Below are 12,225 nucleotides of genomic sequence, written 5' to 3' on the forward strand. Positions count from 1 at the left end.
CTCCTTGTTTCCATCAGTTGGCAGCGGGCTATTTCTCTTCACTCTCCTGCATTCTAAGTCCAAAGATTTATCTCTTTAAATAGTACACGGTTGTTTATTCTTCACCTTCCAGAACCTATCTGGATCACCATCTCCCCATCATAAGCCATTACTCAGTCAACCAAGTTACCTACAATAGCTTGCTGGCTCACCCTGGAACCAATATAGCACACCAGCCAGCACTGATACTTTTGTTTGATCCTGGTAAAATACTGTGCTGGGCCGCTACTACGTAACACGACCCTGTCGCACCAAGATCGCAATTGGAGTACCTACCGCAATCATCTTCTGCTTATCTTAACTCTATTTCATCTGGAGCAATTCATCTGGGCGATTTCGGTGTTAGGTATCATCGATACGAAAGGCGAAAAAAACATAGACATACTCTCTTTGCGACACCGACCGACCGAACACTTACAAGCACCCCTCTTCCCCCACTTCAACTTCCATACCAACCTACCTACCTATCTTACCGACAATCAAAGAAATTAGACGCTTGTCGCATCCTACAAACATACATTACGAAAATTGAACGAACTCACGACGCAGACCATTGACGACTTGGACATAAGAGCGCTATCTTTATTCCGGTCTCGCATTGCCATATAGACCCTGCACAGTCGCGCGCAAGCAGACTGAACGATCCAAACACAATGAACGGCACACAATCCCCCGACGCCCAGAAGGCCTTGAATGCCAACAGCAACGGGTCAAACAGTAACAATAGCAGTCTGGCGGCTAAGAAGCGCAAGAAGGATCTGAAACCTATCATCACCATGGAGGGCGCAAACCAGGCAGATGGGTATGTATCGAATATTTATTTGTTCGTCTTGTTATTTCTGTTTATCTTCCGTTCTGCATTACCCTCGTTACTTACCATCCTGTCTTGGTTCTGGCAAACTTCCACTAGCCTTGGGAATTTCATGGTCACACCTTGTTCTGCTTGTCGCATTGAAACCGCCCGAACGAAGTCTGCGTGGTATACTCAAGTGATTTGTGGCCGTTGGTCTTTTGCACGAGATACGGCGGTCACCAACAAGTTTTGGTGCGCATTGGTACCTGCGATTGTCCATCCACACAGAATACGGGGTTTTGCTTCGGACATGAAACTACGCTCACGGCTTGCTTATATCTGGCGAGTGGCAAATGTCAATGGCGGTCCCAACCATAAACATCATCCTATTCAGGTGTCCAAGAAACACTCAACAGCATGGCGTGGCATGCTGTGTCACCTCACAGGGAACAGCCGTGAAGCAAGTTGAAAAAAGTGTGGACATTGCTCACAGCGGCATTGTTCCCTTTGCACTGAGCCTCTGGGGGACTGTGGGCTTGGGCCTTGATAGGACGACACGACCCCATAAATCTTGGGCATTCACCAACCTTGAATCCCTCGATCGATCACTGGGTCCTCTGTACCTGATCTCAGCCTGGCCTGCCCTGGTAGAGGTGCACTTGGTCACTCGCCTACTGCACCTTTCGAGGTGCCTGGCTGCCCTTGGCTAATGAAAGCGGAGGACGATGAGAATGTGATTGCCATAGTGGTTGTCCCTATGGCTGTCTGATTTACAGCCACCTGACTTGGGTGTCTGCCATTCTGCCATCACTGCGCATTCAGCATTCACGTTCCCTGTCTTTTAGAAGGTTCTTGGTGAGCTGGATATTTGGACTTGAGCTCTGAAAGACCCTTTTATTCGCCGGGCGGGACGCTCCGTGTTGCGCCGCGTGCCAGCCATCCCATGGCCTTTGGCAGGGCCCTAGAAAACTGAAAGCCAAGCGAGTGCAGATCCGCAAAGACGCTGAGCCCAGAGTCAAAGAATCAAAACCAAAGACAAGGAGCACGCCCCCGACCTCTGGTTAATCTCCAACAAATCTCCCTCGTCTTGGCCTGGCCTATCTTTATATATTATTTTCCCCTTCTTTTGTTCCCTTCTCCTGTTCCTCTTTGCCACAGCCTGTAGACGTCCGCGACCGCTATCGTCACCCAACATATACGCCTTGGTCATCATCGTCATTTTCACAAGATCCTTGCTCTTTCTCTCTTCTTTCCCTATTCCCCGCCCATCGTCCGCCACACCACTCACAAGCATAACCTTTGCGTACTCTTGCCTCGATTATAACCACTTTCGCTGCCCAATTGACTTGGACGTGCTCCCAAAGCCAAGGAGTGCAGAGTGCAAAGAAGAAGAACCAGCGCCCGATTTATTTATTACCAGCGTAAGCTGCGTCATGTAAAGACACCATGAGCAGCTTTCTCAAATCAAGGTTGCACCTCCCTACCCCGTTGACGCTCTTCCATTACATGCTGGCGCCCAGGATTGGGCTCTGGGCTGTTGGCAGTTTACGGTCTGAGGTTCGACGTGCTGGTTTCATGAATGCATTGCGCCAGCGCGTCTTGACTCGTTGCTACCTTGTCTTCTTGGATGATGTTTTGATGCTTCCCCGCCATTTCACCACTCCCAAGCCCAATCCGGAAAAGGTCCCCCACCACGCGCAAGGCCATCAGCGCTTTCGCCGCCGTCGCTCTCCCACCAAATCTTGCGACCGTGGTTGTTTGTTCAGATTGCATTGGCTCCGCCATTATTTTCATTCATCATCAGACCCTTGCCTTCGTGCGCTGATTTTTGCCGCATATCAAGATACATTCTGGGCCATCACTAACCTCCTTTCTCCTATTCTAGATCCCACCAACTCTCGGCCATGGCCCACTCCCCCTCATCCTCGTCCGTCGAAGACGCCGCCGAAAACACTGCAGACGAGGAAGATTCTGAAGACTACTGCAAAGGTGGTTATCACCCAGTACAGGTTGGAGAGAAGTTCAAAGACGGAAAATACACGGTCGTTCGCAAGCTAGGATGGGGCCATTTCTCAACCGTCTGGCTTTCCCGAGACAACACCAACGGCAAACATGTTGCTCTCAAGGTCGTCCGCTCCGCCGCCCACTATACCGAGACCGCCATCGACGAGATTAAGCTTCTCAATAAGATTGTTCAGGCCAAGCCCGACCACCCAGGTCGCAAGCATGTTGTGAGTCTTTTGGACTCGTTTGAGCACAAGGGACCTCATGGCACCCACGTATGTATGGTTTTCGAAGTCCTAGGAGAGAACTTGCTCGGCCTCATCAAGCGTTGGAACCATCGTGGTATTCCCATGCCCCTTGTAAAACAAATCACAAAGCAGGTGCTTCTCGGCCTCGATTACCTCCATCGCGAATGCGGTATCATCCACACCGATCTCAAACCAGAAAATGTTCTTATTGAGATTGGAGACGTCGAGCAGATTGTTAAGCGCGTCGTTAAGCCCGAAGCTGCTGAGAAAGAGAACAATCGTAACGGACGGCGACGTCGAAGAACTCTCATCACTGGCAGTCAACCACTCCCATCTCCCCTCAACACGAGCTTCAACCAGTCCAACCTTTTTCCCTCACCGACCCCCCACTCAAGTCTTGCTGGTGTTTTGAATGATGGTAAGTCGCTCAGGCATTTCCCATTGCCTTGTCTTATTGTACAGAAACATGGCTAATACATTATGCCGATAGGCAAATCATCAAATGAGGCATCCCCTAAGCCATCCGACGACGCTCAGAAGCAACGAGAAAAGTCAGCGTAAGTCAATCCTCACCAAATAAAAGTTTGTTCAAACACTGACAACGAACTTGAAGCGACCTTCTCAGCCGTGAGGTCTCTGGCATTTCTCTGGACAAATCGAACTCCCCCTCTGCCGCAGCAGGCGATAAGCGCAAGGCGGAAGATGCGCATGCCTTCGACGTTATCAGCGTCAAGATTGCAGACCTGGGTAATGCTTGCTGGGTCAACCACCACTTTACCAACGACATTCAGACAAGACAATATAGATCGCCGGAAGTAATTTTGGGTTCGAAATGGGGTGCTAGCACTGATGTATGGAGTATGGCAGCTATGGTATGGGCCCCCAAACTCTTGATGAGGCTGTCACAGCTCTTGCTAACATGACTGCAACTACTAGGTATTTGAGTTGATTACAGGTGACTACTTGTTTGATCCCCAGTCAGGCACCAAGTATGGTAAGGACGACGATCATATCGCCCAGATCATTGAGCTTCTTGGACCGTTTCCCAAATCTTTATGTCTCAGTGGCAAGTGGAGTCAAGAGATCTTCAATCGAAAGGGAGAGTTGCGGAACATTCACCGACTTAGACACTGGGCTCTAACAGATGTCCTACGCGAAAAATATCACTTCAAAGAAGACGAAGCAAAGCGTATTGCAGACTTCTTGACCCCAATGTTGGAGCTGGTTCCCGACAAGCGAGCCAACGCTGGTGGTATGGCAGGTCATAACTGGTTAGAGGACACGCCCGGCATGAAAGGATTGAAAATTGAAGGCTTGGAGGTTGGTGGTCGCGGTGAGGGGATTGACGGGTGGTCGACGGAGGTGAGGAAGAGATAGAAGGACTATAGACGCTCCGGACATGTCGAATACAGAGGAACAAACGAACACAAGCCGACATTCCAGGCCATCCAGATGATGCGGATGACTGGTTTTTTTGTTGGTGACCCACGCGGCCCTAGGTGCTACACTTGTGCATCTATTGGGACCAAGTCAATCTCCTCAAAGCCGCATGATTTCTTGTCTTTTTGGACAGCGAAAAGGTTTCATACTTAACCAATTGCTCAGCGTGCTTTGGTTTTGGACATGAAGAGATATTGGGGTACACATGTTGGACTTACACTATTATATGAAAGTCTCAAGAGTTGCATTGTTGAAATTAGTCACAGGACTAGGTGAAAATGATAGACTTGACTTGTTTCACAGCGACTGATGTTAAATCATTTGCGCCCAATGCACAAGGCTATGCAGCACCCTGTAGTCTCTGGTTTGTAACAATAAGTGTGATTAAAACCAGTGCTGGTTTACATGTCAACACATGTAAAGGCAAAGGATTTATCAACGTGAGGGGCGTTTCAAGCTTCTACACCGAACGATCGATCATCATAGTTTACTTTCTAGAGCAGTAATCCAAGTTAGAAGTAACCAAGGGATAATGGAAGTTACTTCTTCGTAAGTGGAAAATCGAGTAAAGAAACAGTAGCATATACGTATTTCCTCCAAGGCTCATATAAAGTACCTTAGTAGATAGGTAGCTTTTAAAACGTTCGATTATTAATAGATGCCATAAACCCCATCTCCGTAATTTGTCAATACTGTCGTGGTCGTACAGGATTACATATAGATCGATACATCTCATTTCTTTCCATTACCCCCCTTACGTTTTCTGGTGTTTGCAGCGGGACCATCATTGGGCGTGCTCACATCGACCATGGGGGGCTCACTGTCTTCAGGAGCGAACTCCTCATGAACACTGTCGCCATTAGTCTCTGCGTTTTTGGCGGCGTCCAGAACCTCGTTCATGATACGCCTCCCTTCATCTAACTCTCCGTTCGAGGCACCACATGACATACATCTCCATTGTCCAAGCTCGCTCAACGTTTTAGTTCCAGGGGGGGCCTGGCCATTTACAACTCGGCACGATTGGCAGATAAGAACGATACGATTCTTGGGGGCGGTCTCATCCTCGCCAAGGAGGACATCGAAGATACGGTCGTACCAGTGAGTTTCAGGGGCAGCGGTCGAGTAGGAAGAATAACTTCTCTGCGGCAGCGGGGGCGGAGGAGGAGGCTGAGGGGTACCGGGAGCTGAAGGAGGTGGCAGAGGTGTAGACCATTCGGCATTAGGAGCGAATTCGGCACCGGGTTCCATGGGGTTTGGGCCTGGCATAGGACTGTGAGCCCGCTGGATGTTGGCTGTTGGAGGAGGAGGCATGCGCGTTCGACCTGGAAACCCCTGGCCAGGGGCAGCATGTTGTTGCTTGCCAGGCGTCTTGTCTGTATTCTGCTCGCCATCCTTCTTCTTGCTCTTATTGTCAGCCCCGCCGTACTTCTCGATTAACTCCATAGTGGAGTCATATTTGGTGGCCTCCTTGAGTTTCTGGATCGTCTTTGCGCGCTCTTGCTGATGCTCTCTAAGGCGGGCACTGAGTGTCTCAATGCGAAAGCTGTAGTACGTGGCGAGGGTCGTGCGTGTTACGTAGATGCTGTCACAATTTCGTCAGTTTGCAAGTCGCATTGCCTACGTTCGGTGAAGAGCTTACAGCACCGGACCGCCTGTAAGACCGCCCCATTCGAAAGCACCGAGGTTGTCATATCCGACGACAAGAAGAAGGACGATCGCATAAACGAGATAAGCGAAGCTGAGGTATAGTGTCCAAATGACACGGGCGCGGCGAGAGCTTGCGCGGAAGTTGTCTAGAGAGGCCTGAGCATCATTGATCTTTGTCGAAAGCGTAGAAAGGGTTTTTTCGAAGGAAGCGGTGTCGGAGGATTCGCCCTACCAAGAATATGTTAGCAATTGCACTCTATTTCAACAGAGACGAGGCATTACCCCCCAGGGCCAAAAGGCCACCATTTTAATCAAGAAGATAGATAGTGCAGGAAGGGCCAAGTATACAAAGAGAAGACAACAGAAGGAAAGAACACAAGGAAGGGAGAGTATGCCCAAGTTATGGGCGAAAAGGAAATATCGCAAAGCGAAGAAGAGATGAAGGGGGAAATAGAGAAAAGTGGCGATGTAAAGGAATGGTAGAATGCGAAGTTGAGTTGAACAAGTGCAAGGTGTGACCTCATTCAGCGGGCTCAGCTCATGTGGGCGACCTGAGGACCCCAGGGGGAGGACAGGGAGGGCAGTTAGCCTGTGATAGCTCCACTGATGCTAAAAAAGGGAGCTTGAGCTTCAACGGTCTACCTAGCCCGGATAAATGACAGATAGCATCAACTGAAACAATATTCACTAAATCAGGGGAGAATGTATACCAACAGGACTTATGGACGATTCTCCCTTCAATATGTTCCATTGTTACTAACTCACCTTACTTCTCAGAACATCACGATCAAGATACAAGTCGTTTGTTTACAGGAGAACTAGACCTAGACAGTATAAACGTTGTTTGTTATAGATCTATCGTGTTAGTTATAGGACGCCTTCATTGTCAGTGAGTAGAACTTATTTACAACAACCGAAACGATTCGCTACCTTCTTGCCTTATCTTCTCTAGTCTTGCTAAGGATGTCTATATGCCTATTTTAAACGCCAATATATAATATATATAGGTCATCTTACTTACCTCTCTGTGTTATATATACAGTGGCTAGGCAAAAGTTTTAATATATTCTAGGTTAATATTAACTACCTTAGTTTAACTCTCCTACTTTAACCTATTATTTTATAGGCTATATTTATTTAATTAAGGTATTTTATATATTATTTTATAGAGAATTTAAAGGAGATTCTAGTAATATATATTATTACTTAATATAATAAATATTTATATTATAATATATATTAATTTAAGTAGATAGTAATTTTATTATATTTTTAATTATTTTATTTTTAATTTTTATTATAATTTCTCTATAGCTTTAATTAATTAGCTTAAAGCTATAATAGTATAAAGAACTAGCTCCTTAGCGGCTACTTAAAGGATATTAATAATAATATTATTAAACTTAAAGAGAAAAAGAAAAGGCTATATAGAAATCCCTTATCTCTTTTTAATATATTCCTTTACTTTCTTTATTTTATTACTTTTTTATTTACTTAATACCTAGGCTTAAGCCCTTTAAGCTTAAGCCTATAATATATTCTCTATTTATTCCCTTAAATATCTTAATAGCTTAAATTTAAATATAATAGCCTAGTTAATTAATTTTTATTTATTAAAGTTTACTTAATATACTATAGGTTTAACTTAATACTATAGTTAAAGTAAATCCTATTTAATATTATCCTAGGTAACCTTAATATTATATTTAATTATAATATTATATTCCTATTATTTTATTATTAACCTAATAATAGCTAATCTTATATTATATAAAGATTTATTATATTTTTATTTTAGTTTCTTTTTATTCCCCTTTAACCTTTATATTATTCCTTTAATATATCTTATTTATCCCTAGATTAGCTCTTATTCTCTTTATTAATATTATATAAGCTTTCTATAAGTATTACTTATTATATTCTTATTATATTTCTTTTACTTTTTAATTTATAATTACTTATCTCCTTATATAATTATCCTATATTAATATTTTTACTTTAATTTATTAACTATTATATAGCTATTTTTAATATATTTATTTCCCTTAGATTTATTATTACTAGTAAAAGTAATAATAATCTAATTCTTCTTTATACCTTTAGTAGCCTCTCTAGGTATTACTTTAAGTAAGCTATAAGTAATTTTATTATTAAAGGTAATTTTAATAATAAATCTCTTAATTTCCTAGATAATATATACTAGCCCTATTTAAAGTATATTACCTATTTTATTATTAATAGCTTAAAGCTATTTTATTTCCCTAGTAAATATACTTTATATATAAAATATATAAAGTATTAAACTAAATATTATTAAAAAAGCTATTTATTTATAATCTCCTTATAACTTTATTATATCTAGAAAAAGCTTTTTATTATTAGAATTAATAATAAAAGTATTATTTAATCTTTTTACTTTAGCCTTAATAAAGGTAAAAAAGGTTTTATAATAGCTATCCTTATTATTAACTTTTTTTATTAAATTAAGCAGTTTTAATATATTATATTATAAGCTTATCTCTAATAAACCTTTACTTAGCTTACTTATATTCCTTTAAATCTCTCCTTTTTAACTAATAATTATAATAATATTAATTCCTTTACTAATACCTTTACCTATTATTTCCTTATTACTATAATTTCTATTCTTTTTAACCTAAGTTTTACTATTTATAGTTATAGTATTAAACTAGGTTTTACTTTTAATAATATTATAATTACCCTAGGTTAAATCTTTTAGAATATCTTTAATTAAATAAAAAAAATTAATACCTTTTTATAAAATATCTAGGATATTATTATTTATAAAAATACTATAACTTAAGATATTATTATTATTACTTATACTAAGGCCTTAATTACTTTCTTTTAATTTAATAAGCTTATTACTAATATTTACCTTTATAATAACTATTTCTATTCTTTTTATTTACTTTATTATTAATCTTCTTATTTCTATTCTTATTATTATAATAGTTATTATAGTAATTATTATAGAGGTAATAGTAAGGATAGTAAAGATAAATAGGTTTCCTTTTAATTTTATTTTAGCCCTAGGTTTTCTTTAATTTTCTTCTAGACTTTACTATTTTTAAGTAACTTTATTTATTTATATATAGTTTTTATACTTTTATATAACTTCTAGGCCTAGAATAGCCTATTATAAATTAAGATTTTTCCTTATTATACCTTAAACTTATTTAATATTATTATATTTATAAAGTCTTTTAATAGTTATTATATTAGTTTTATTTATCTTATTTATTTAATAAGTATTTAATATTATTATTATTATTTTAATATATTTTTAGCTATTAAAATCTCTTTTACTTAATTTTTTTTTAATTTTTTTTAACTCTAGGTTTTTTTTATATAAAATAAAGTCTAATTTTAGTCTAAAGTCTACTAGGATTTAAAAGGGCATTAAGTCTATTATTACCTACTCTATTAGATTAATATAAAATATTAAATATAGGTTCCTTAGTATATTTAAGGTTATATTTAATTTATTTAAGATATTAATTATTATATATATTTATATTATTTAATTAAGGTTTTTACTAAGGTAATTTATTTTAATATTTTATAGATTAAGCTAAACTTAATTATTAATTTAAAAGTATTTTATTGCCTATTTAGCCTAATTCTTTATATCTTTAAGTTTTTACTATTAAAATATAATTATAGCTTAAATAAAGTTAAATTTATTATAGAGATAAGCTATAAAAAAGATTACTTATTCCTTAGCTAAAGTATAACTTTCTTAATTATTATTAGGCTATTATATAATATTAAAGTTAAAGCTATATAATAAATAATTTAAGCTAAATCCTATAATTAATAAAATATAATTATTAAGGGCTTACTATATTATAGCTAAATAGTTTAGCTAATTAAATTATATAAAGGATATTATTATTTATAATATTACTTATACTTCTTAGTTAACTTATTTTATCTTTTTATTTATTTAAGGATAATATAAAATAAAAAGAAGTTATTTTATATTAATTAAGTAATATAATTCTATTTAGAATTTCCTTAATTAATTTAAACCTTAATTTATAATAAGGCTTTTTAAAAATCTATAGAATTTCTATTAATAATCCTAGAATTATAATATATATACTTTAATAATAATAATTATTAATACCTCTAATTAAATATATTTTAATAGGTAATTTATAATTATAAGTAAAAATATAAATATTCCTTTTATTTCTCTAAGTAAATTAACTATAAAGTCTATAAATATCTATATAAAGTAATAATCTAGTATTAATAAGAATTAAAGTAATCCTTACTTATATTAATAGCTTTTATAGGCCCCTTAATAATAGTAATTATAATAGAATCTAGCTATATCCTAGGATATATTATCTTAATAGTAATCTTAGCTAAGGATTTAAAAGGTTAAGTTTTTCCTTAGGTAGCCTAAGGTAAGTAAATTATATGCCTTTTAGATAATTACTATAGTTAATAGCTCTTATAAAGAGAGCTAGGTTTATCCCCTATATTAAAGTAACTTTATATTATTAATATAATAATCTTAAATCTATTTATTTATTTTTACTTCTTTAAGGAATTATTATTCCTAGTTATATATAGCCTTAAGATAGGCTATATACTCTAGATAGTATATAATAGCCTAATCCTATAAACTCTATAAATAAGAATTAAAGAATACCTTATAATATAGTAATAGTATTATATTAATATTCTATTAATAAGGTATTTACTTTATTAAGCCTTTAGCCTTTAACTATAAAATAAAGATTAATTAAAAGACTTAGCTTTATCTTATAGTATTAATTCTCTTATTCTATTCTCTTTAAGATAATATATTTAATTATAATATATCCTTCTTTAATTTATATTAGAAATAGTAATTAAACTATAAAAGAAAGTTAACTTATTTTACTTAATACTTAAAGATTTTATATATTTTTATAAAATATTTAAGGTTTTTATAATCTATAAATATAATAAATAATTTTAAAATTCCTTATAATTCTACTAATTATACTTTAAGGTAATTAATAACTATTAAAAGCTCTTTATTATAAATTATATAATTTTATTATATTATATTTAAAGGTATTAAATAATATATAATTAAATATAAAATACTAATATTATTCTTTTATAATAAATACCTTCCTAGGGTATATTTTAAGCAGTTTATTTTAATTATTATTTCTTATTTTAGTTTTTATTAGGCTAGGATTAATTTTAAAATAAAAGTATTTTTAAGTATTTAAAAGGCTTAATCCTCTTATTTTATCTATAAGAATAATATATTTTTCTTTATAAAATAGTTAAGTAATATAATAATTTAAATAAACCCTAGTATAAAGTCTCTATAAAAGTTAATAAAGCTAAGGAAGCTTTATATACCTTTAAGTCTTTTTAAAGCTTTTTATAAATAAATAGCTTTTACCTTTTTAAAGTCTAGGCAGATTTTAACTCTTACCTTAATAATATATCTTAAGTATTTAATCTTATTTATAGTAAAGATATATTTCTATAAGTTTAAGTTTAATTTAGCTTTTTATAGCTATTATAGTATTTCCTTTATATATTATATATAGTCTTTTTTAGATTTATTAATATAGATAAGGATATTATCTAAGTAAGCTATAGTAAATATTCTTAATATTAGTCTAAAGGCTTTATTAATATATCTCTAGAAAATAGTTAAAGCTCTTATTAAATTAAATAATATAATTAGCTACTTAAAGAGTTTAAATTAGATTTAAAATGCAATTAAATTCTTATTTCCTTTAATAACTTAAATCTTATAGAAAATAGCCTAGATATTTAGCTTAATTAGCTATTATACCTCTAAGAAGGATTATAGTATTTCCTTAATAAGTAAAAATAAATAGTAATTTTATTAAGTTATTTTATTAAAGGCCTTATAGTTTATGTAAAAATACTATCCTTTTCTTAGCTTCTTTATTAATAAGATAAATATTACTACTAAGGAACTATTAGCTTAAACTTATCCTTTATCTATTAAATCTATAATTTATTTCTATAGCTTAATTAATT

At 35.6% G+C, this 12,225-nt stretch overlaps 3 protein-coding genes across 3 annotated transcripts; 2 read left to right on the forward strand and 1 right to left on the reverse strand.

Annotated features, from left to right (window-relative positions):
- Window positions 1–692: 692 nt before the first annotated feature.
- On the forward strand, window positions 693–1,542 carry FSST1_008933 (uncharacterized protein; the record flags this gene model as incomplete). The annotated part of the gene is made up of 2 exons (XM_083225863.1): window positions 693–841; window positions 1,227–1,542. 2 exons carry the CDS (start codon window positions 693–695, stop codon window positions 1,540–1,542), a joined length of 465 nt encoding a protein of 154 aa, XP_083084894.1.
- Window positions 1,543–2,278: 736 nt separating this feature from the next.
- FSST1_008934 (kinase-like domain-containing protein) lies at window positions 2,279–4,461 on the forward strand (the record flags this gene model as incomplete). The annotated part of the gene is made up of 5 exons (XM_083225864.1): window positions 2,279–2,592; window positions 2,718–3,502; window positions 3,575–3,641; window positions 3,698–3,956; window positions 4,021–4,461. 5 exons carry the CDS (start codon window positions 2,279–2,281, stop codon window positions 4,459–4,461), a joined length of 1,866 nt encoding a protein of 621 aa, XP_083084895.1.
- Window positions 4,462–5,256: 795 nt separating this feature from the next.
- FSST1_008935 (lunapark family zinc ribbon domain-containing protein) lies at window positions 5,257–6,477 on the reverse strand (the record flags this gene model as incomplete). Its single annotated transcript, XM_083225865.1, has 3 exons — window positions 5,257–6,106; window positions 6,164–6,399; window positions 6,454–6,477. 3 exons carry the CDS (start codon window positions 6,475–6,477, stop codon window positions 5,257–5,259), a joined length of 1,110 nt encoding a protein of 369 aa, XP_083084896.1.
- Window positions 6,478–12,225: the final 5,748 nt, after the last annotated feature.

Source organism: Fusarium sambucinum, chromosome II (assembly GCF_050947815.1).
Source record: "Fusarium sambucinum isolate potato_lamoka chromosome II, whole genome shotgun sequence".
Lineage (NCBI taxonomy): Eukaryota > Fungi > Ascomycota > Sordariomycetes > Hypocreales > Nectriaceae > Fusarium > Fusarium sambucinum.